General features: G+C 42.5%; 4 protein-coding genes across 7 annotated transcripts in view; 3 read left to right on the top strand and 1 right to left on the bottom strand.

Annotated features, from left to right (window-relative positions):
- Window positions 1-15,105, top strand: part of magixa (MAGI family member, X-linked a) — a 39,428-nt gene extending 24,323 nt beyond the window's left edge. For 2 of the 3 annotated variants that reach the window (XM_079557551.1, XM_079557550.1), the window contains 8 exons: window positions 388-454; window positions 529-681; window positions 1,735-2,004; window positions 9,883-10,077; window positions 10,153-10,226; window positions 10,332-10,478; window positions 12,121-12,259; window positions 12,802-15,105. In XM_079557551.1, the coding sequence (XP_079413677.1) occupies window positions 388-454; window positions 529-681; window positions 1,735-2,004; window positions 9,883-10,077; window positions 10,153-10,226; window positions 10,332-10,478; window positions 12,121-12,259; window positions 12,802-13,649 (1,893 nt within the window). In that variant the 3' untranslated portion in view covers window positions 13,650-15,105. Of the gene's footprint in view, window positions 1-387; window positions 455-528; window positions 682-1,734; window positions 2,005-9,882; window positions 10,078-10,152; window positions 10,227-10,331; window positions 10,479-12,120; window positions 12,260-12,492; window positions 12,581-12,801 lie in introns of all 3 variants that reach the window. The other variant, XM_079557552.1, reaches the window with a different exon arrangement.
- Window positions 15,106-16,129: 1,024 nt separating this feature from the next.
- Window positions 16,130-18,637, bottom strand: cdk20 (cyclin dependent kinase 20). Its single transcript, XM_079557638.1, has 8 exons — window positions 18,520-18,637; window positions 18,299-18,412; window positions 17,835-18,023; window positions 17,558-17,679; window positions 17,393-17,455; window positions 17,180-17,303; window positions 16,628-16,783; window positions 16,130-16,554 (listed from the first exon to the last, which is right to left on the bottom strand). The coding sequence occupies exons 1-8, from the start codon at window positions 18,598-18,600 to the stop codon at window positions 16,372-16,374; spliced, it is 1,032 nt and encodes a 343-aa protein (XP_079413764.1). The 5' UTR covers window positions 18,601-18,637; the 3' UTR covers window positions 16,130-16,371.
- Window positions 18,638-19,412: 775 nt separating this feature from the next.
- On the top strand, window positions 19,413-19,910 carry fhit (fragile histidine triad diadenosine triphosphatase; the record flags this gene model as incomplete). Its single annotated transcript, XM_079558427.1, has 1 exon — window positions 19,413-19,910. Exon 1 carries the CDS (start codon window positions 19,446-19,448, stop codon window positions 19,908-19,910), a length of 465 nt encoding a protein of 154 aa, XP_079414553.1. The 5' UTR covers window positions 19,413-19,445.
- Window positions 19,911-20,344: 434 nt separating this feature from the next.
- On the top strand, window positions 20,345-22,892 carry uxt (ubiquitously-expressed, prefoldin-like chaperone). Of its 2 annotated transcripts, none has more exons than XM_079558643.1 (6): window positions 20,345-20,598; window positions 20,666-20,750; window positions 21,166-21,233; window positions 22,254-22,361; window positions 22,462-22,525; window positions 22,623-22,892. In XM_079558643.1, exons 1-6 carry the CDS (start codon window positions 20,510-20,512, stop codon window positions 22,683-22,685), a joined length of 477 nt encoding a protein of 158 aa, XP_079414769.1. In that variant the 5' UTR covers window positions 20,345-20,509; the 3' UTR covers window positions 22,686-22,892. The 2 variants fall into 2 exon arrangements, with proteins under 2 accessions (XP_079414769.1, XP_079414770.1); XM_079558644.1 differs by having other exon boundaries at window positions 20,350-20,598; window positions 20,669-20,750.
- The last annotated feature ends 1,476 nt before the right edge of the window (window positions 22,893-24,368 follow it).

The raw sequence follows: 24,368 nt of genomic DNA, 5'->3' as shown, positions 1-24,368 counted from the left end.
GCTAGTCCTTTGCAAATGTGATTACACTTCACAATAATGTTAAACCATTTTTTGTGACTCAAGTGACAGAAATGCCACTCGCCGCCATATTGGATAATGTCCTGTGTTACCACGGAGATCAACTACGATACTTTTAATACACTTTTAATAAACCGATACGCTATTATGGCACCCAAGATCAAAGTGGTTTTTGAGTGGAAGTTTTAGAGATATCTGTTTGCATTTGGCTAGTTGGCAAATATTATAGCCAAAGCCTAAGCTGGTGGAACCTTTACTTTTCTCTGATTAGGAAATTCTTGCAACGATGATTTAACATTAGACATTCATAACATTCAAACTGGAGCAAAAAAAAAAAAATGCTCTAACCCAGCCTTGTTTGGTCTGCAGGTTCAGAGAGTTCTCCAGGACCACACCAAACAGGGAGAGGTGGTGCTGCTCGTCTACAGAGCCCCAGGTGAGTCTTTGAATTCTGCCCCTTGCATTCCTCACCTGTGCACCCCACCTAACCTGACTCCTCCCACTCCACAGGCTCCTCCCATTCTGTTCCCACAGTTACCCCCAACCTGTACAAGCCCCTTCCTCACTCCTCATCTGACCACAACTCCCATGATGCAGTTGTGCCTCCTCTGAGTCAGGCGGGGGTGGGGCTGGAGTCTCCTCCTTCCACCGCTAACAGTACAGGTACAAAATAATTCAATAAACATTTAAGATTTAGTTAGCATCAGCTAAGAATCCAATCAGAATAATATTCTGTTCTCTTTTGGGATCCACAAATATTTTGATAGAGATTTTTTTCTGGAAGGGATGTATGTGTAACCATGGAGATGGCTCCATCAGCAGTGAAAAAAAAAGGCACCATGCTGACCACCCATACAGCTGCAGGGCCAATAGCTACATAATACAACTTTTAATAAATAAAAAAAACAGTAATGAAATCATGCAAGTAATGCTGATAAAAACAATTTGTTCTAATGCTCCTGGTTTTTATGTCAATAAGTAGTAAAAGATTTGAAACTAAAACGGTACAGTAGTAACCTGTAACGCCATGCTGCTGTGAGCGCTCGAATCATTTCGAACTGCACAACAGCCTGGGGACCATGGCCGAAATTTCGCGTGGATTTGGGAACCAATCACAGAACGAGGATTTACGGATTTAAAAAAAAAGTTTATTTACGGATCAAACATGACAGCAGCAGACGCGACGCTATTTTTCGATCGAGCTTTAGGCCGTGTGCAAAATAGTTTAGCTCGAAAGTTTACAGCAGGTACGTCATACGTCATTGGATACGATGATACGATTGGCTGTGGCCTTGTGCAGACGCATGATAGACATTCGTAGCGCCCCGTAATTGGTGGTCCCCGGACTAAATATCACTTGTGATTTTAGTCTGGCGTTAACCAGGCTAGTACAGTAGCGCTGTGGTTAGCGCTCATGCTTGACAGCAAGCAATTCCCACCTGAACGGGGCCTTTCTGTGTGAAGTTTGCATGTTCTCCCTGTGTCTGTGTAGGTTTCCTCTGGGTACTCCAGTTTCCCCACCACTAAAAACATGTACAATAGGCCAGGATGAATGAGAGCATATTTGAGAGCGCGACAATGGATGCAAATTAGCCTAATGCTACAATCCGGTGTGGCGTGTTTACATGCATGAGTCCCATGTATTTTCAGTAACATGCACTGTCCCAACCAAATATAAACAAACTAAATAAAACTAAACCAACCGTTTCTCTACAGGCGCCCCTCCTGCGGCGAGTCCTAATGGGCCCTCAGTCCTGATCCAGAGCACCAGCTTCCTCGATTCGGTCCCTGTCACTCTAACGCTGGAGCCCCGAGACCTGCAGGGATTGGACGAGAGTTTACGTGTGGGCGGGGCTAAGGACTCCGCGGTGGGCGGGACTAATGATGCCAGGGTGGGAGGAGCCAACACACTGGAGGTGGAGCTCACGAGGCGACCCGGGGAAGGGTTCGGGTTTGTGATTGCATCGCAGGAGAATAAGGGCGGAGGTGAGTCTGATATTTCTGCAGATGATGTGGTCGTTGTATCCGGTACCGGTCATTTATCACGGGCTCTTCAGTGGATTCAGTGAAGTGGTCAGCTTTAACCAGTTCATGCTGTTGTTGTGTCCAAGGGCAAGACACTCTTTGCACTTTGCTCATGTGAAATGGTGTGTGATGGTCAGTTGGCACAGACTGGCCGCCATGTTTCCATCAGTCAGCCCTAAGGCATCTATGACCACACAAGTAGCTTAGCGCCACTGATTGTCGGGAGTGAATGAATATTTGATAATGGGCTACTTTAAGCCTATCCAATGATTAAGTATTATCTCTTCAGGGCCCCTCAGCAGCTTTTTATGGTCCCATTAGTAGTAGTATCACTTTATTCTGTAATCACAAGACAAGCTTTCAGAACTCCTAACCTTGAATCCCACAGAATTAACCCACGCCCTTTTGTGAGACGCTCTTGAGCCCTGATCCACCAGTTGAGAACTATGTAAATGTCTAAAACACTCGCTGACAGGTTTTGAGCAGTTGTGATGTTCGTGCCTCCTCCAGTTTCCTGTTGTGTCGTGTTGTTTGCGCTAAAGAGTCTCTGAGGTGGAAGAGCAGCTGTGTGGGACGGAGCAGAACAAACGCTGCTCTGTCCCACTCTCCTCTCTGCACTCAAACGCACCGCCCTCAGAATATGGCACGAACGCTGCTGTTTCAGATCGCACTTGAATGCACCTCCCACCCCCCCACATTCCTCTGGTCCGCAGCTGTGTCAACCTGCACTTACCAATATCATGTGGACATCAAACCATGGTTGTGTCTGGGGTTTCGGTTTTAGTTTCAACCTAGTTCAGTCCTGGTTTAGTCCTGATTTAGGCCCTAATCATTATCTTGTTTTGTCCTATTGCATCCACACACTCAAAAACAAAAATAATCCTCGTAAAATATGTTCTCAAAAATATTTTTAGAGACATTTTTGAAATATACACAATTGTCAAAATTATTCTACTTTTTAAAGATTTTTTCCCGCCACCATTATTATTTCAGGTAGTTTATTTGTTGAATATTTACTCCCTCTGTCAGTCCAGCCTAGGCTCCTCCCCTCTGCTCTTATCTCAGCCCCTCCTCTGCATTTCTCTGCTTCTCAAACTCAGACCGAAACCGCGGAGCAGCAGACGGGAACACACAGCCCCAGCAGGCAGGAGCAGGTGTTTGTCCAGGACAATTTTGCTGTTTTCCCAGAGGATTTGAAGGGTTTTTTTTTTTTAGATAATTTTGCAATTCTTGGATTGAGTGGGATGGTGAAGATGTTGGAACGTCTTCAGTCGGCTCTGAAAACAGTCAAAGAGTCTAAACGTGAGTCTGGAATTATTATTGAAAATAACGGCAAGAAGTCAAGGAAAACGTCATTAGCATTAATCCAGGACCATAATATTTTACGTCATTGTGCTGCACCAGTCTGTGAATCTACTGGTCAATGTCCCCTTTGTGTAGCCACCTCAGACCTATAGTAACAGTTGTGCTGAAGAAACAGATCCATAAAGGAACACGGCATGACATACGGACAAAAAATGTTGAACAAATATTGCTTTAGCCATTGCAACAATAGTACTTTGACACAAGCCTTTTCAAACAATTTGTGTTTACTGCACTTGTTTGTTTTCGTTTTTTTTTTTTTTTTGTATATTACTTTTTCCCTGCATGTGAGTTGACTGACTTTTGAGTTCAAACCAGGCCTACAGGGTGCAAAAAAGCACTTTGTGACCTCATTTTAAAATATTTGCACCCTTAGAAGGCCTTAGTTGCATCACACTGTATTATAATGATGACGATCTCTCTCTATTTGCACCTGTTTGAAACTCTGATGCTCCCTCAGTCCTTTTGTTACCTGTCCCCCTTTTAGTTGTATTGCACAGCTATTTAGGCCCTTGTCTCACCTTTTTAAATGTTGCCGCATGATGTATTTTATCTGTGTCCTGTGAAATTAGTGTTTTAATATCGATGTTACTTCTGTCATATAGGCCTTTTGGCTCCTAAAATAGTCAGTGGTCAACTTCAACTGGTCCCACTTTTCCTCATATTTTGTGGAGACCCCTAGATATAGATGCTCCTCCCTCACCTCAGTATCACGCAGCTGTAGCGGCGGTTTGAGTAAACAGAGAAATTACGGCAATAACTGGGTCAGAGGGAACTTCAACATTTGCTCTGAAGTCTGGACATTAACTTTTACATATTTCTTTTTATCTCATAAAGAATATTGTCAGCAGCTGCTACGTATATTGCCAGTCCACCTGTATTATTTGTATGGTAATCATATGTCCACAATATCTAATAAGGATTCTTTTTCGCGATTTACATTTTTAAGTTAGAAGCCTCAACCTCAACTCAATCCACCCAGTCCAGTTGACGATATTTGAAAATCTCTGCTAAAAGATCTGCCTCAGAGCAGAGTACAGTTGTACACTCATATTTTATGGCATTGTTATGGTCAACGTTAATGTTGGTCTTAATTCGTCGAGTTAAATGTGTTAAATTTAACTCCAGATCTGACCCTGAGGGCAATAACAAGCAACACTCAAGGACAAATGTTTTGCCCCCAGCACCACAGTTACTACTCATAACAATAGTTCTACTGCTTGGATACTGCTAGTACTATGAGTGTTTTTGCTGCTGTGAGTAACTTCCGAACAACACATATGAGACTCAATAGTAGTTGCAGAGTTGGCATATTAGAAAGCAATAACTATACATGGAAAACACCACACTTGCTCTCACGTTTATTTACTTTAACCCTGAAAGAAAATCAGTCACTTAACTCACATTAGCCCCTCAGTAAGAGTCAAGGGGTCATTGCTTGGTCATGGTAAAACGTGTTAGCAATTTATTAACAATTAAATAAACATTTGAGTCTACACAGTTTTACATCCACTTTATCTAAATGACGCCAGCTCTGATTATTCTTATTGAGTTGAAGGAGTTGAACTAAATCGTTTCAAATATTCACCAACACTGAGGACTTCGATTAGTGCTTTTTGAGCTGTGGAACATATTGGAGTTGTCGATCTCCTGGTGTGGATATATGAGTGAATACACTGTCAGTCTGTGTACGCATGAGTCTGACTCAGAGGAGTTTTTATCAGAGAGGCTCCTACAACTTTATCTGCTCAGGAACGCAGCTACTTCAGTGCACTTGAAGAGGAGGGAGACCTGATTTAGATCTGGCTTCGTCCTGGTTCTGATCCAGGATCCTGGTCTGTACTCTCTGGCCAGACGCTTCTGTAGATCTAAGCCTGGATACTTTAGTACAGTTTGTTAAAACACATAAGACGTGCTGTAGTTATGAGTGATCTAACTTGACTCTCCCAACATGGAGACAGAAACCAGGAGCTGCTCTTGGTCCAAACCCCAAACATTTCTGAAGGAGGTTATTGTGAAATCTCTGAAAAATGCGCAGGCTTTGGGCAGGCAGTGCCAACCGGCCAAGGGAGTGCTCAAAGGATGAGTAAAAAATGTATGACAGGAACTTGACAGAAATACCATATGACGTATTTGCCTCCAGGAAAGTGTCGGGAATTGGGAAAAATATAGAGTTACACCAGAACACTGCAGTTATGCACTACAAGGTTTTATTCTGTAAATACAAGAAGAAGAAGAGCTTTGTTTGTATAGCACCTTCCACAGACATGGTCACAAAGCGCTTTATATGAGGGCTTTACATTATACAACAAATATAGTATAATTGGCTAGCACTGAAGCAACACTGATATAATTTAATGAAACAAAATAAATAGTTGTGCTTTGTCATAAGAGATAAGTGAATGCGGAAATCTGGTTGATCCGGTTTGATGCAAAACGTTGCAGTCTAAAAATAGCTTTACCTTTAAGTCATTTGCATAAAGAAAGTATTGTTACTTGTGTAAAAAATTATAGTAGGGACACATCAATGCAACTGAGAGAATGTTTGGGCTTTGGTTTTCTGTCAGCCCCAGCGCAGAGAGTGAGAGTAGAGTCTGTACTCTCTACTCCGCAACAAAACAAACACTGTATCAATTATTCTTTAAGTCAATCTGCAACAGCCTTGTACAAGCAAACAAGAGACACAGTGACTTTTTGGAGCCCATACCTGATGCCAATGTGGCACCTGATCATTCTGAAAATATGTTTATGATTTGAAGGTTTAGTTGGAAGTGAGCTTTGTGTAAAATGTGCTCTCTGTGTTTTGAGCAGAAACTGTGTGCTTTTATTCCTCTGATGTTCAGTCTTTTCCTGAGCCTCAGATGTGGATCACTAGAGTCAAAGTAAAATTGCTCGCAGCTATGTTCTCACTGCAGCTGGGCCCGACCTCTGACCTCTGAGTGAACCCACATTAGCTCTGGTTTGGATATTATCTCTAAAGAAACAAAAGAGAAATACACCGTCACATTAGATCAAACCAGATGGACACATTGTAAGGTCTTACCCATATTTCCAGCACTATTGGTTATTTTAGGTGGTTTGAGGTTTGTCCAGAAGGAAAATGTTACAAATATTACAAAGATGCAGCACTAAGTTTTACATAAATCCATCCGTCTTACCAACAAGAAAGTACCGAGATAGGATTTTAACATGTGGACAACTGTTTAGACCTCAGTTAAAGTCAGCAGTTTTAGGCCAATAGAGAGAGAGTTGTATCGACTTGGTCCATTTCATTGTTGTGTTCAGATGTTTTCTTTCATCCGCAGTATCATTCTGCGTCTGAAGCTCTTCACACGGGGCCATTCCTGCTTCACTGCTCAGACAGAGACGTTCTTCTGCTCAAAATGTCACTCAAGTCCATGCATTTGAGTAAATTAAACTTTACTTGAACATGACTGTGTGTGGGCAGTAGCGTGAAGTGGTGAGGACAGGGGTTGAGTTTTTGATGAGGTCGAGTTCAATATTTAATAATAATTCGGTCCAAATTCTGTGTCTGAGTCACGAACATGGGTCTCTGTAGATTATTTATGAACTCAACCGCAGAAACATGGCCAAGCTGCACCACGCTAGAAGGCGGCAAGAGAGCTGGAGTAATAGAAATGTAAATTTTTTTCAATTTGGTGCATTATTCATTCACTCCTCCTCACATAGTCACACTCTGATGGTGAACTACTCATTCACCACAGCTGCCCTGAGGCAAGACTGTCCAGCCAGACTAACAAATGAAGTTATTTGAACTGAGTTTTGAAGGATGGGAGATTGACAGATGGACTGACAAATCAGGAAAATGAACAACCGTGGCAGTGAGGCGTGGATAACTGTTTGATAGAAACATGTCTGTGTGGGCTGTCTTTTTAAGGTAGACTTTGTGTGTAATAAAATATGATGATGATGATGATGATGATGATGATGATGATGATGATGATGATGATGATGATGATGATGATGATGATGGTGATGATGATGATGATGATGATGATGATGATGATGATGATGAGTGACAGCTGAGCTTGTGCCTCGGTCCAGAGGTTTTCTTCTTGAGTCCACCACTAACAGTTCCCAGGATTAATCCCTGTGTGGAACCTTTCAGTGGTGTTTGTTTCCCCTCTATCAGGGTGGATTTCTCATCAACCAAAAACTCATAGGGTACTGGCTCAGGTCTGGTTACTACTTCCAAAATGTTTTAACCACTGAAGGAGGGCCAAAGACAGTGATAGACTTCAAATGACAGACACATTGATCTTTTACTGAACTGACTTATAAGTTGCTTTTCCATTTTAAAGTATGTTGAGCGTATACCATTGTGTAATGTTGTCCACTTTTGAAAAACATACCTGGAGTTGTGTTTTTATCATGATAGACCGTAAATTTTTAATGGACTAAGTGAGGGTGGCTTCCCCTATAGCGTTCGGCGTGGGCTAGCAGTTAGTTTTTTGGAGCCAGGTCCTACATTTAGAATAGGGCAAAAATAAAAAGTGTTAAAGGAACAGGCCACCGTTTTTACATACTGAGATATATTCTTACCTGAGCTAAGACAAGTTGATGTACCTGTCTGGTCTTTGTGCGTTCACTCGGTCACGCAAAACGACCAAAGATGTTGTTAGCATTTGGCCTCTCCCAGTACATTCCTATAGCTCCAAATGGAGTGAAGTTAGAAGCGACCACGCTCTTCCACGGACACGCACAAACAAACAGGTACGTATCAACTCGTCTAAGCTCAGGTAAGAACATATCTCAGTATGGAAAAACTGTGACCTGTTCCTTTAAGACAAACACTTGGAGGTATGAATGACACGCCTTTGTTAAAGGGATATTTCAGGATTTTTGAGGGGGGGGGCTCATTTCCTAGTTATCCAGAGTGTTGTTGATTTCTGGAGATATATATATATTTTAAATTCACGCAGTCCTTATATTTGAAGAGTTTATTGGTGCTAGGCTAGTGCTAGGCTAGTGCATTTCTATGGTAACTAGTAGCCTGCATTAAAAACAGTCTTATTGAAACACAGTTCACCTGAGGCAAATGAAGTGTTGACTGAATCATTTTTCTAAATATAACCGTTTTGCATTTAAAAGAACTTATATTTGAGCAGCACCAGCTTCCTGGTTGTAGCTACGCAGCGGTGGAGTGATCCGCTAAGTTACTGGATCTACAGTAGTTTGTTTACCTGCGGCCGGCATTACTAAACGTGGAATTCACAAAGGAGCTTTCTACAAATTAGATATAGCAACGTTTGGAGGACGACCCCATGATTTTGAAGAGGTTTTTAATGCAGGCTACTAGTTACCATAGACATGTGCTAGCCTCGTTCTGATTATTTTAGCATTCAAACCGCCTCCACTCCTAATAGGTTAATTAGTATTACATTTATTCATACTGCTCCATCCGCTGTGTGTCAACAGAGGATGTGTTCAGGTGCTTTGTGTGCTCAGAGATTAGCGCTGCCACATTGGTTTGACTTGTTCTCCTTCAGTGAGCGTTTATTCTGTTAGAAAACATGAAACGTCAAAATCTAGCGTGTCTTAAAGTCTTTGAAAAAACAACCTCGTGTCTCGTCCCTCTAACCCCAGTTCTAACCCAGTGTTTGTTTTTCTATCTGCCTAAACACGACGCTTCAAAGTCTGACTCTAAAGCCCGCTGCTACTTCCTATTTTCCAACATTCTCCTCAAAATAACCATCACAGGTGACTTCTTACATCAAAAAATCTGGTTTATTTATGCAGTAGGTTCCACACAATGGAGGGAATTTACAAAGACGACTAACTAACAAAGACTCTCTGATGCGTAGGAAGCCGCTGTTGATTTAGCTAAACTCAGAAAGAACCTGGCTTTCAATGCAAAAGAAATGGTGGTGGTTTTAATCGGGTTTAATTACTTACACGTTCTTTGTCTGTTGGAAATATGAAAACTTTAATAAAATTTAGAAGAAAAGTACAAATCTTCTTTGTAAATAAAAGATACAGTCCAAAGTGCATATCACGTATTACACTTGTCATCTCTTGGCCATGAAACACTGCAGAACGACGTGTTGGAGTCAATCGGAGGAGACAGGCCTCAATAATTTAACCCAGAACATTTTTAGAGCTGTCAGAACGGAGCTGTCAAACGCCACAGACCAAACATCTCCTCGGCATCCTCTTCTCCCTCAACTTCAGGTCCTTAAACCACTTTGGTCTTTCCTGGTTCTCAAATACGAGTCTTACATCCAGTTTGGACATAATTTAATTCTATTGCGCCTGATTTAGTCCAGACTTGACCTTGGTGGAACATGTAAGGTAAAATATTGTGTGAGGTGGTATTTGATGTAGGATCAAACCTTGATTTTCATGAGCTATTTCGATCCAAATGAGCAGAAGCATCTCCCGTTCTGCTCGTATCGTCTCTTCTGGCTCTTGTAGTTGATCTCTCTCTCGCTCTCTGTCTGTGTTGTCTGTCCGCAGCTGGCTCCATGATGTCACACCGGTTTGTCACGGTGCGCAGAGGGAGTCCCGCGGCCCGCAGCGGACACATCCAGCCGGGGGACCATCTGGAAGGGGTGGAGGGCCGACCGGTGGGGGGGCTGCAGCACCGGGACCTGGCTCAAATCCTCAGGAGAGCAGGCAACACCCTCCGGCTCACCATCGCGCCTCGACACAGTAAAGACTAAACCGAGGACTAACCCGCGGCTACACGAGGGCCAAAGTGAACCAGGACTGTCTTCTCTCTTTCAGACGCTACAGCGACGGAGGGGGCAGACCTCGACATAGATGGACGAGTCGTCAGGAGCTCGAGATCCAGGGCGAAGGTACTATTCAATGACACACATTCACTTTTTTACACAAAGGTGAAGTAAATCTTTTGAATCTGTTTATACCTCATGCCTTTTGTGACTGTGCATACCTGTTCGCAGGAGGAGGGCCGTTTCTACAGCGTGGACCTGGAGCGGGGGCCCACAGGCTTTGGCTTCTCTCTGAGGGGGGGCTCAGAGTACAACATGGGGCTGTACGTGCTGGGGCTGATGCAAGGGGGGCCAGCACAGCGGAGCAACAAGATACAGGTTTGATACATTTTTCCATTTCTATATATGCATTATACAAGACATAGAAAACCGCTATTAAAGGGCCACTATTATGTCATATTGACTTAAAGATACCCTGAGGTACATTTTTCCACCACCTCTGCAAACAGCGACATGTGCGTCACATGACCTGCTGTTCCATTTGCAAAGAGAGTTAACCTCTCAACCCCCGCCTGAACCGAGCGCATTTTCTCTTGATCGAAAAATGGCGTCGCGTCTGTTGCTGTCATGTTGGATCCGTGAATAAACGTTGTTTTTTTTTCGTAAACAAACTACAAGCTTCCGTATGTCAAATAGCGCGTCATCATCTTGCCGTCCCCCCTCGTCATGTTATTGGTCCCCAAGTCCATGTGAACATTTCGGCCATGGTCCCCAGGCTGCTGTGCAGTTCAAAATGATTCGAGCGCACAAAGCAGTCTGGCGTGTTTTGTTCCTTTTTTTTATGCCGTTTTCGTCACAAATTTGCCACTTTTTTGTTGAGTTTTTGTTACTCTTTTGCGGCACTTTCATGGCTTTTTTGTAACTTTTTTGTCACTTGCTCTCTTCTGTTGTACTTTCATTTCTTTTTTGTTGCATGTTTGTTACCTTTCTTTGCTCTTTTGTGGCTCTTTTGTTGTGCTTTCATCCTCGTTTTCTTCTTGTTTTTGTCGCATTTTTCAAGAAGCTTTTAGATTCGGGCAAAGTCAACTGGTGAAAATGTGCTTGGTTCAGGTGGGGTTAAGAGGTTAAAGAGTTCCTAATTAATGGTAAGTGAGTTTATAACAGCCATATCCGGCATATTTATACATAAATATAATGATGAAAGTATTCTAAAAGTATTCAAAGTATTCAGAATACAATACTCTGATTAGACAAATTAACGGAATACGTTACAAAATAAATTTTAAGGCAAGTATTAAGTATTCAATAACCAAATACAATTTCAAAGTATTCTCCCCAACACTGCATATTTATGCTGATAAATGTGTGTTTCACACAAGATTAATGAGATTTCTGTATCTCATTAAATGCAATCAGAGCAGCGTGTGGTCTGTGGAGTGGAGGGGAGTGAGGGCGTCGGTGAGGGGGGAAAACCAGGTGAGAGGGTGAGGAGGTGCAGAGCAGGGTTCACTACTGACACCTACTGACAAAAAAAATCAAAACACACAGCTGAGGGCAGCTTTAATTTGACTTATTTAGCCCATGTCCACCAACTCTTGACTTTCTGACACACTTCAGCTCGTTGTAATCCATGAAGCTACTCTGTATTTTCAAAGTGGAACACATACTCCAAACTTTGTGTTGCACGGCACAGTTTACCACGTTTGACACAATAGCTGCCATTTGTTTTTACATATTATATTCTCGCCTTCACCCTTGTGATAAGGTGGTATTATCACTTGGGGGTCCTTTATAAACACAGGTGCTAAATAATGAGTGTAAGCTGGAAAATAGCATAAAGCTTTTGCTTGTGCTGTTGGTTTATGAGCAAACTCTTGGTAAATGATCCCCTTACTGTATATTAATCTAAGCTGCACTACAGGAAAACACCCAAATCACAGTGAAGTAGTTGAAAACCCTGAATTATGAATTAAGTATAGGTACTTTTAGATTAAATACTTAATGATGCTTTACACGGCAGGTTTCAGATCAGCTGGTGGAGATTAACGGAGACAGCACCGCGGGAATGACACACTCTCAGGCCGTGGACCAGATCAGACGAGGGGGGAACCACATTCACCTGGTCCTGAAGAGGGGCAACGGATATGTGCCGGACTACGGTAGGACTGAGGACCAAACCGGGACAAAACAAGGACTGAACTGGACCCAAACCAAGACTGAACTCTGACTAAACGAACCATAGCTGGATAAAACCAAGTCTTACTGGGGACTAAACTATGAACTGCGCTGTATGGTGGTTTCTTTTCTAATGTTATATATATATTTCTTCTTCGTGCCTTCCCTTTGCTGTTTTCCCCTTGTACTTCCTGCGTTTCTCCTCCCTGCCTGTCAGTGGAGCTGTCGAGCCTGTCTCTGTGCATGACCAACTCCAAACAGGGCGAGCCATGTTTCTACGTCATCGGCCGAACAGACAACTCGCGGTTTGTTACTCCTCCTCCTTCAGCTATTTCAACTTTATTTCATCACCTTTTCTTTTTTATTTACTCCCCATCTCAGTAAGTGTTTCCTGTTTAGACTTGCAACATACAACATACAGTATTAGAATTAGAATTGTTTATGTAGTCCATAATGTTTTTGATCATGAAACGAGGGCCTAGTGGTCATTTGTGGAACTGCAGTTGAAGATTTGTCTTTGTTTCAGGCCCTGAGGAAGGAGCTCTCTCCCCCTCCACACCCCCACCACAGGAACCGGACTCCTCCATCATGGCTGCCACCGCCGGTACCACCATAGAACCAGGAGGAGGAGGAGAGGGAGAGAGGAGCTCAAGGAGAAACCGCGAAGAACCCAGGGCAAAACCACGGCCTATCGTCCCAGACTTAGACCTGGACGCTCTGGACCACGAGCAACGCCACAAAAGCCAAAAACACTGGAAGAGCAGTGGGAGGAACCAGGAGGAGGAGGGGAGACATGGCCGGAGTTTATCCAGGAACAGGGCGCCGACATGGGATGAGAAGGATGTAGAGAAGATCCAGGAGCAAGAAGGAAAAAGCAATGTATCCAGAAGCAGGGCAACGACCTTGGATAGAAACGCAGCAAAGGAGGGGGTTAGGAAGCACCAGGTGGAGGGACTGAGCAGCCGGAGTGTACCCAGGAACAGAGCGCCGTCGTGGGGAACAGCGGAGGAGGGAGCTGGTCTGGATGTCACAGAGAAGAAACGGCGGAGCAAGCGGAAAGAGGCAGACATTCTAAGAGATAGTGTTCAAATGGCGGAGGATCGCGAATCAAAGCGAATGATCTCCCAAAATTTCTCTTTCTTGATGCCGCGTGAAGATCACGTCCCCTCTGACAGCGAATCAGGCGCCAGTTTCTCTGAGGTCAGCCAATCGGCTGCTAGCATCGCATGGAGGGGGGAGGATACCGATTGGAGGAGAGCAGATTCGAACTCGCCGCCGGGCCTTTGGATCAAGCCCAGCCACAAGAAACTGACACAGGTCCTGATGGGCTCACGGCTGAGTGGGCAGAGCATGGCGGGCGGGCTCTCGCTCTGAGCTTTTATAAAAACTACATAAAGGGCTTGTGTTTTTGTTTTGTTTTTTATCTTAGGCTTTGTCTGCGCCGAACTGTTCTATAAGCAGCTCACTTTAACACATCAGAGTCTGGACTCAAGCGAAAAGGTTTCAAGCAGAACTCAGTAACTTATTACTTTGGCCTTTTTTATTTTCTGTGGAGGGCCCTCTACTTTTCACACACACCCATCCAGTTGACTCTTTGCTCAGCTTTAGTTCTAGTTTGGATTCCAAAGATTGCAGGAGTCTAAACAATGAATGAGAGAGAATAGTTACTGAGGTCTGCTTTGAATCCTGCTTTTTTTAATCAGTAGCAACACAGCAGCGGTTTGCAGCTTGAAGGCAACTGCACTGGGTGAAATCAAACCGACAGCTTTTAATCAATGCTGGCAGCTGATTGGTGGTTATTAGGTTTAAATGTTTTCAAAGCAATAATCTGAAGATGAGCCCTGAGAAGACAAAGACCAACTTGAAGCAATACCCGACATTTCATATTGAGTTTTCAAATTTGTGCCGACTGAAACCTCGGCTACTTGCATTTCCATCGATGGACTAAATTCACATTTTGAAATAAAAATGACCCCAGATAAATAATGATGACCCCCACATTCTGCAAGGAGTCATCGCACAGTCGCACTGCAAATAGTTTTCAAAAAAAAGATACATCAACTTGAATTTAAGCACCAAATATGAACACAACAACATGTCAAAAACTCATCTCATGTTTTATGTCATTTTGCGGAAACGTGATGAGTTTAGAAGTTCTTGAGGAAAATGAAGGGCTTTGCCAAGTCCTGTTTTAGACCCTGTTTGAACCTCTGCTGTGGCACCAAGTCTGCTCTGAGTCCAGACGAAAAGAACAGTTGGTTTTAGTGAAATTATGCAAAACTCTGGTCTCTCTCTACTGAAGCTTGTCTCCCAACACTGAGCCAGAAACAACCAGAAAATTATTATCTCTTTTACTCCCGGTGATTACATTTCAATATTGGCTATACATTTCCAACAGGTCAATTCAGCTCACCCACTTTTGATATTTGGCCACCAAGTCAAAACCTTCCTTTCAAATCCTTGAAATGCATTAATCCTGGTTGTTTACTCCCAACAGTGTCCCTTACAAGCATCTGTAGAGCAGACTTCGATCTGGAGGCAGCGATTATAACCTGCGCATGTGAAAATGGAATGATTTATTTTTATAAAAAAAACTATACTCGCCTGTTCGTACTAATCTAGAGATAGACTCTGCCTGCTTTTGCCTGTAATATGCCCTTTGACCTTTTCTGAATTTGAGCCATAAAAACCCTTTCGAGTCCAAGACGGCGGCCGCCGCTTCAGCCCTCGGTGACGTGTGCGGACCCAAGATGGCCGTTGCTGATGAAAAGTGCCTCAAATCTTCACACTGCAAATCAGGAATGTCCAGATTAAAATGACTTCATTGTAGCAGATTACTCTTGATTTAGATTAAATTTATGTACTTTATCAACAGGAAAAAGTAAGAGCAGCTTTTGCTGTCGCTTTCAAACAAATTGATCCATGAGATATGTAAAACTAAAATCAAGATTAATTTTCTGTCATTTTAAACCATGTAGATATTCCAGTTTTGCAGTCCAGCCTTGTCCAGTCTGCTGCTGCTGAGGCCATGCTGCAGCTTAATGCAAAAACATAGGTAAAAAAAAAAAGAAGAAAGTAATTTGTGTAGTTTTACTGCAGAGCTGGGAGAAAGTAACACTGATAAGAAGCGTGTTGGATTTTTCTGCTTCATCTGAACTCCTTTTGCATCAGCAGTCACCACATCCATAATTCTCCTTGTTGGTCTTCCTTTAGGCCTCCTGTTTCCTGGCAGCTCAAACCCCAGCATCTTCTGTACGTGTCCAAAAAAAAACATCTCAATCTGGACAGATCTGACTTTTATCAACAACGCGTCGAACATGGGTTTACCAATCTGACGGACTCACACGCTCTCTCAATTCCTCCAGCTCTACAGTAATCCAGCTCCCACACTAAAACCAGCCGACCCCTTCTATAAAATCCATCCGATTTTTAACGTGAATGACAAATGCTATAACTCTAGATAATATGAATGATTTTATGAGAGTTCTATGTAAATCTCCCAGTCAATGTTCAAGGTTTTTTCACCTAAACATTGTCCGTGAGGGGAGAGGGGAAAAAAAGAAATGTTATTTATTACAGAGACAATTTAGAGGTAAAAAAAAAAATAAGTTTATGAGATTTTCAGCAGCAGACGTGAACCAGCCTTATTCTGATATTCAAACTTTGCCAAATTCAATAAAAACCTGTGATGTCAGATCTGCCGAACGTGTGGCTGAGTTTCATTTGGGGGGGAATGAAACGAACAATCATTATTACACATTTTGTAATTTAAAAAAAAACAAAGGGAACAAAAAAAAGTTTAAAACAAATCTTTATTCACACTGTTACAATGATCAGAGGTTCCTTGCCATGGGTGATAATTTACATGAAGACAATTCCTCCTCCCAACAATGGCAGGATAGCAGCATTTTGTATATATTTAAGGCCTGTATTTGTGAGTGAGAACCAAGTAAAGGGGAGGGGCTAAATATTCAAACTTTTCCATCTTGTTTCAAATTCTGTTCAGTGGAGGTGCACTTTAGTCCACTATTTTTGTAGAGATCAAGGGGCATTTCATCAAATAAATGGACTGCGGTTGTGCCTGGGTACCCGCCTTTCAGGGGCAGGTCCACTGGTGCAACAGCGCGGGGTCGACCAGGCTGCTTTTCAGGGGCAGGTCCACAGACAGGTCGGTGGGAGGAGCCTGGAGCCTGTGGCGAGGGGGTCGTCTGTGTGGGATGGGGAGTTCAGAGTGATGTGAGGGCAGGGGGGGCGTGAACAGGTAGGGGTGCAGAAGCGCCTGAGGGACAGAGGAGACCATTAGATGTAGGGACTTCACAATGACCGTGTGTGGAGTAAATGATAGCTTGTACTTGTTTGGCAGAGCAGCGTTGTTTGGATGGGTAAACCAGAAACTTGCAGAGTAGATCCAGAGCCTGAGAAGATGTGTCTGGGACAATCTCCTCCAGCGGGATGGGGGGGTTGTCCTTAAATGTGATCTTATTATAATCAGGTAAGTCCACCATCTCCTGCAGGACACACAGAGAGGTGGGTCTGAACAAGAACTCATTCACTCAAATTTTTTTTTTTTGGCAGTGCTGATAAAATGTGTGGCGCTTTGTGTTATACTTTTTGAGACTACTCTTCAACCCTCCTAGATTAACTGTAACAGTTCTCACCCAGTGATTTGTGGATTTTATATCTGTATTGCCTTTATGTTGGATAGCTGTCAATCGGAAACTCCACACATGAGCTGCAATTTTGGAGATGCTCAGACCCAGTTGTCAAGCCTTCATAATTAATTGGATTCAAAAAACGATGGTACATCTTGGTTCTCTTCATGGCCACTGCACTCCTGCCTTCTTTGACTTTTTGTGAGGACAGCACTTAAACACTTATTTTTGTAGTTGTAAAAGCAGACTTACCGGCCATGTCTCTTGAGTGGGCGTCCCTAACACTCTCAGCACACAACACAGTTGTTCTATGTCATTCTCACCAGGAAACAGGGGAGACGAGTTCAGCAGCTCTCCAAAAATACAGCCCACTGCCCTGAAACAGGACATATAGTGTAACTGCAGCCGAGTCCGGTCCAGAACCAGTCAGTCTGGTTTCAGTGTAGCCCTCCAATAGTGGCTCACCAAAGGTCGACGCCCTCATCATACTTTCGGGCACCATACAACAGCTCAGGAGCTCGATACCATCTTTAATAAAACAAGTGGAGAAAACATGCATGCTAGAACTGCATTACTGGAGATAGACATGACAGTTACAGCTTCATTTGTAGTTTGTTAGATCAAATTTACCTGGTGGCGACCTGGTGGCTGTACAGTCTTTCTCCCTGCTCACTCAGAAGTCGAGCCAAACCGAAATCTGCGATCTTTAGGTGTCCAGAGGAACTGATGAGGAGGTTTGCGGGCTTTAAGTCCTGCAGACAGACACAGTACATAACATCCCAAACAATAATTAATAATACAATAATAATTTTGTAGTACTAGAGTAGTAGTATAAGCTGTAATAAATACTAGCAGGAATAGTACAATAGCTAGGGTATATTATGACCAGTGGGAGTTGTGTATTTACTCTGTGCATGATGTTATTGTGGTGCAGAAAGGCTACGCCCTTCAGCAGCATCATCATGTAACCTTTGACCTGTGCTGGGGTCAAGGGTCGCTCCGAGTTCCTGATGACCTCTGAAAGGTCAGAGAGCATATATTCGAAGACCAACACGAAGCCTGTACCATGAGGGAACACTGCCTTCAGCTTCACCACCTGGAAGCATACAAGAGAAAGCACAAAGGTTAGGGACAGTCACCCACATAACTATTTCCTTGTTATTTACATCCATACTTTACTCTTTGAGCTCTAGCCTCAGCATTCTTCAACCCATACTCACTGCCTATCCTCTAAACGTGTCTGAACAATCTCAATAAAGATGCATCTGCAACTTTATTCACAAAATATCTGGTCTTGCGATGTCATTATCAAAGCATCTAGTCTTGGCTCTTCCTATGGCTCTTCCCTTGTTAGACAAACTCTAAACTCACATGTTGGTTGTCCTCTATCTCCTGCAGGGCCTTGATCTCTCTCAGAGCCTGATTGGGAATCCCATCTTCCAGCCGCCGCAGAGCAACCTTCTTCAGGGCAACGGTTTCTCCAGTCTGCTCAGGGGAAATTTCATATTCACAACATTATATTACACCTCTTAAATCGGATTACACTTCATAAAGACAGGCTTTCTTACAAACCAAGCAAATAAAATAGTTACCTCTACGTGTTTTGCCTTGAAGACGATGCCATGGGCGCCTTCTCCAATGCGGCCAAGGATACTATACTGCTCCATGTGCATTCATTTATGGATAGAACGCAGGTTATTTTCCAGGAAACAACAAGCCTATAAATAACCACTTAATCGGATTATTTTGCACCGATTGGAGCAGAAAAAAAGTGAAAACAAAAGCCCCGCTAATTATTTTAACAAGCATGTCATGTCAGCGGATACGTTTCCTAGGCAACCGCAATGCTAACCACAGAGCTAACGGCGAAGTTAAAATCTACAGACGATAAATGTTTGGGATTAATCTGATTCATATTTACCTAACAATAATCCATTTACCTCGCCTATTCAGGGGTTGAGATCACGTCCAAATGTGTAAAGGGTTTAAAATATTTTAAGGTGTTATAAGAAGAGGAGCTAACAGTCTCCATTTTCGCCTGGATTTCTCCTTCTACACCTCGCTCCCCTTTTACAGGTGAAACAGCGCCATCTACTGGGCAACGCCGTTTTATTGGAGTATCCATTATTGTTTTATTCAAGTGTCTTCATAAAGCGCTCAAAGTCAAACATCATTTTATGTGCATCGTTATAATTGTTTTGTACAGGTTGTAACAGCAAATAAGCTAAATCGAGAAATGTTTTTGGTTTTTGTCTAGTGCTGCTGCCGCGTTCTGAAAGTTGACTGCATTCAGCTTCCGTACCGTAAACTTTGTATTTAGCGCATGAGTTTATTTGTTAATTATTACAGCATTTTGTTTACTCAAATGGTTGAGTTTGGGAAACTTTAACACATGTATAGTTTATGTGATGTTTATTCAAAATGCAAATCAGTGGTTTGGTGACATTAGTTGTAATTTGATTTATTCCTCGCAATTTTTCGACCGTAATATTTAGATACGCAGTGAAACGAGATCATCATGTCCACGCTTCGCTTCGGTCAGCACCTGATTCGGACCTCCGTCGTGTTCCTAAAGACCGAGCTATCCTTCGCTCTGGTCAACCGTAAACCCGTGGTCCCCGGGCATGTTCTGGTGTGTCCTCTGCGGGTCGTGGAGCGATTTGGAGACCTCAGACCGGAGGAAGTTTCGGACCTGTTCTGCACCACGCAGAGGGTAGCGCGGCTCGTGGAGACGCACTTCACCGCCACTTCCCTGACCATCTGCGTCCAGGACGGAGCAGAAGCCGGGCAGACCGTCAGGCACGTCCACGTACATGTCCTGCCTCGGAGGAAGGGCGACTTTCAGCGGAACGACAATGTTTATGACGAGCTTCAGAAGCACGACGCAGAGAATGAAGACCCGGCGAAGTGGAGAAGTCCGGAGGAGATGGAGAGAGAGGCGGCAGAGCTCAGAGACAGACTGGAGACTGGGACGGTCCCTTAGCCCATGAGCATGTTTTTTTTTTAATCAACCGTGTAAAAATATGTGGACTAAAAGAAAAATGCAGAATTGATGTTAAGAACACAATTGTTGTAGTAATAGCCAAAGCCAATGTCCCAATAGCTGGATGCCTATTGACACTGTAGGACCAATATATTTCCCCAATATATGTTTGATTCTTGTCGTTTCCACTACATTGACTTTTTTTCCGTTTCTTTTTTGACTGAGAAAATAAAGATTTGTTTTCATATCTCTCTTTCATATAGCCTTCCTCTTATAATCTTACTCGAAAGGTTTTCATCAGACTTAAACAGGGAAAAACAGACCGATTTTTTTTAGATATTCTCAAAAGCATAATGTAATGTCAAACTCGATACTGTAGATGGCGGTGTGGTTTTGGCTGGCAGTTGGCCGGTGACATTTAAAAGAAAGAAGAAGAACTGTTTCCGGTTGTGCGCGTTGTTTACACTTGCGTCTTCTTTGCACTTGCACTTCTATAATGACACAACAAGAGAGTAACAACAGAATCTTAGATCAGCACGGGCAATCTAAATCTATCAGCGTTTAATGTTATAAGTGTGTATTTCCACGTAGAATTGGTTATGGCTAATAATAAAGATAAAGATAGCATCGACCAGAAAGTGCTCCAATACGAAGACTTCATAAACGAAGTACTCCGAAGGGATTTGCAGTAAGGAGTTTTTTTTTTTTTTTTACTGGATTGTGTTCTTGAGTTAATAACGTGTATTTCTATTGAGCAGGAAGGTTTTGGATCAGCGAGACACCGTATATGAAAAGATCTCACAGTACCTTCAGCTCAAGAACACACTTCAGAGTCTACAGGTTTGCAAGATACATTTGTGCATTTTTAGTATCTTAATATAGCCTTCCACGTGAATTGTGCTTTACAAGCATGGGTTGACAAGGTTCTAAAAGCGCTACATTATAGTCATCATTAGCGATTCTCCCCATACTCCATAATGGTTTAGCCATTTCTGGAGCCAGACAGCTTCACTGGGGTAGACCTAGAAATAAAGTACCTCAAATGCATTATTCTCTTACAAAATTATGTTGAGGTGCCATGTTTGATTAATCTCCATTAACTGATTATGGAAAATGGAATATACTTTGTCATCGTTCACACTAAATGTTGTCCCAGCGCATGAGTGGGCACTTCTAGAAACTGATGCAATAATATTGAGTCAGAATATTTTACTCGTAACTTGACTGCAGTTTTCTTTTTTTGTCATTATTTCAGGAGGCAGATTCAAAGAGTCTCAAGACTGAGGTGGATCTGGGATGTAACTTCTATGTCCAGGCCCAAGTGTAAGATGAATTCAAACTCTGCACTATATTATCAAATACTTCATTAATCAGAATTGATATCTTTAATACTTCAAGATATGGTAGATTTTCTTCTCATGGTGTTCTCAGTAGTGTCTACCCTTCTCTCCACTTCATGATATTTAGACTTCCAGTTTACTGAAACAACAAGATAGCATAACTTTCAAGCAAAATCTGACTCACTATCACACGCTTATGATAAAAAGCATCAACAGATATCTGAGTTCTTGATTTCTCTCTTGTTTTTGATACCATCCCGGACCTGAGGTCATTAGGGAAGCTTTTACCTAATGGCATCACCTGTCTACTCGATTGCATTATTTCTATGTAATCGTCTGATGTGCATGGCACCATCTGCCTTTTTGCAGACGATTGTCTCATGAAATCTATAGACAGATCCTGTCTAGCAAAGACCCAGAATGTCCTCCATTGTGATTTTTGTGTCTTGGGGTTTTCAGTTCATTCAAGTGTACAATACTATAAGCTCATTGTTCAGTGCAACCTCAAACAAGGTTCTACTGAGTAAAAAAACACTCCAACAGGATCTTTGCGAGGCCACAGAGATCAAATGATAGTAGCCACAAAGATAGAGACACAAATCAATCCTGTGGCACTGAAGGTGAATTGAACCTTAAATGTTATGAGTGAAAACCTCAAACACAGCCCTTCAGAGGCCATTGCCAACAACACACTAGGAAAAGCCTACCAAACGTAGTGGATTTGAGCCAGACTCTGGACACATTCCAAAGCAGGCAGGCAATACTGCAAAAACAAGCACTCGACGTAACATCCATTAGGAGTCAGGAGCCAATTAAAGAAAAGAAAAACATAGACTGGGCTTCAGTATATCAATACTAAATCAGGACAAAGGCTAAAACAGTCCATTCAGAGAAGATTTCTAAAGGATAAAATCGTCCCAAAGTGCAGTGAAAAGAGCTGCTTCTCATTCCACAGTATTATAAGTGTAGAACCTCCGTGCTAACCAACTCACTCTGCCCACAGTGAAGATGCGTCCAGAGTCTTTGTTGCTGTGGGATACGGGTTTTTTGTGGAGATGACCCACGATGAAGCTCTGAAGTTTATTGAGAAGAAGACTGCTCAACTCACACAGTGCGTATTCACACAAGTATTTATAAATGTTCACTTCTACATTAATTTATGGAAGTGGACATTTACAATGACCAATACTAACAGGGCTGTTTTTCGTCAGATTCACTGAACAACTTACCAAAGACTCGGCCAAAATCAAAGCTCACATTCGCCTGGTTTTAGAGGTATAGCATTGCATTGTCCACATTAGAGCAACTTCTGCTCATTTTCCCCCTTTCTTTCTTTTATTGCTCTTTCAATGCATTATTTTTTTTTATGCAGGGCCTGAGAGAGCTGCAGGGCTTCAGTGATCTGCCCGAGTCCAGGACGAGAGACATCTTCTGACAACCTTTTTAAGGATACTTGCCTGATGATACTGTGATACTGTCCCTGTCACTTACAAGCAGAGACCAGAGTGGACTCAAAACTACTTGTGTAAGGGTAAATGCTCAAAGAATCTATTGAAACAAGGGTTCAAGTAATCTGTATCATGGTTCCTTTACTTACAGTTGATGTGTCTTGTCTTGTAAATACATTTTATGCAAGTAAAAAATACCCTGTTTGTATAATGTGTATTTATCATTCTTTCAAAATACGTTAAGTTAGTTGGATAAAGTATATAAAAACAAGATGAACTATAATTTATACAAAAGTTTTAGTAAGTACAAACAGGAAGTTAAGAAGCAAGGTCGTCACAATAAAAGCCCTCGGCTGGTGCAATCCTCTTTACATTTGGACAGTTCATGAGATACTTATAAACACACCAGATTGTCACAAAGGACCAATTTGTATACCCCACCCCAGGGGCGGACTGGGACTGAAAAACAGCCCTGGACTCTGGTCAGCCTGGCCCAAATTAGCGTAAATGTGACACTTCCACAAATACATATGTTAACCTCTTACCCCCGCCTTAACCGAGAGCATTTTCTCCAGTTCGGCTTTACCCAAATCAAAAGGCTTCTTGACTGGAGAGCAACACTGTAACGCCTCATTTGAAAGCTAAAATCTAGAAAAGTGATGGTCACTTTATGTCACGTTATCGCTGCATTTTTGTCACGTTTTTGTTGCTTTTTCATTACTTTTTTGTGGCTTTTTGGCGTGTTTTCGTCACTTTTTTGTCACTTTTTCGTTGTGTTTTCGTCTCTTGTTTTTCAGGGGGGGTTTTTTCATGTGATTGTTGTTTTTTCATCGCTTTCTTCATTGCTTTGTCGTCACGTTTTCGTCACGTTTTGTTGTTGTATGCTTTTCTATTAAGCTTTTAGATTTGGGTAAAGCTCGGGGTAAGGGTGAGGTAAAGTGAGAGGCCAGACCGGTGGCCCTAGAGCCAGTGGCCCTTCTGTGCTCTTCCAGAATGGACATATGGCCAGTCCGCCCCTGCCCCACCCCGCATTCATGACCACAATAATATCACAGTCATGGGAGGCACTCTAAGTGGAGTGTCTTGCTCAAGAACACAATGACAGTGTGTGCTAATCAGTGCTAGTGTTGGTCCTTAGGGGACTTGAATATAGGGAGATGGAGTAATTAATATCTGCAGGATTCAGAGATAGCCATTATTATTTTATTTATTTATTTGATAGGGACAATGCATATTAATGAACAGCTGCACATGACCACTGTAAATATGCCAGATTATAGCAGAGACGCTAGTTTCCATCTGTAGTCCCTAGGCAGGCAGCACATACACAATTTACAATTACATAATGTGATAACAATACATGCAGTAACAATTAAAAGTGTTCACAGGCCTGGTTTTCCTTTAGCCACAGTTTAAAACGTGCTTTAAAAGTGGCCAGAGTTGGATTATATGGTATTGATGATGCTCACAGTCAATCGGCCTCTTTTTTGGGCACAGCAGTTAATAAAAAAATGACTGATTTGGTCTTCAGTGTCGTCCATCGTGACAGCGCCAGTGAAATTCAGAAGGTTAGTGCTAGATCGTATGCTCCGGAGGGACGGTCTGCTGTGAGTTTGTATAGATAAATGAGTTGGTTTGTCTAAAAATACAAATAATCCTAATCCTAACCC

This window comes from Gobius niger (assembly GCF_951799975.1).
Source record: "Gobius niger genome assembly, chromosome: 6".
NCBI classification, from domain to species: domain Eukaryota; kingdom Metazoa; phylum Chordata; class Actinopteri; order Gobiiformes; family Gobiidae; genus Gobius; species Gobius niger.
Note: the sequence above shows the minus strand (reverse complement) of the source record. Positions and strands in the feature narration are given on the sequence as shown.

Excerpts from the sequence above, each read along its gene's own strand:
- uxt (XM_079558643.1), top strand. The coding sequence starts at position 20,510 with ATGGCTAATAATAAAGATAAAGATAGCATCGACCAGAAAGTGCTCCAA. Across the intron at positions 20,751-21,165 it reads ACACACTTCAGAGTCTACAG|GAGGCAGATTCAAAGAGTCT; the intron begins GTTTGCAAGATA and ends TCATTATTTCAG. Across the intron at positions 22,362-22,461 it reads AAGACTGCTCAACTCACACA|ATTCACTGAACAACTTACCA; the intron begins GTGCGTATTCAC and ends GTTTTTCGTCAG.
- cdk20 (XM_079557638.1), bottom strand. The coding sequence starts at position 18,600 with ATGCACATGGAGCAGTATAGTATCCTTGGCCGCATTGGAGAAGGCGCC. Across the intron at positions 18,024-18,298 it reads AGATAGAGGACAACCAACAT|GTGGTGAAGCTGAAGGCAGT; the intron begins GTGAGTTTAGAG and ends GTATGCTTCCAG. Across the intron at positions 16,784-17,179 it reads CCACTCAAGAGACATGGCCG|GAGATGGTGGACTTACCTGA; the intron begins GTAAGTCTGCTT and ends TGTGTCCTGCAG.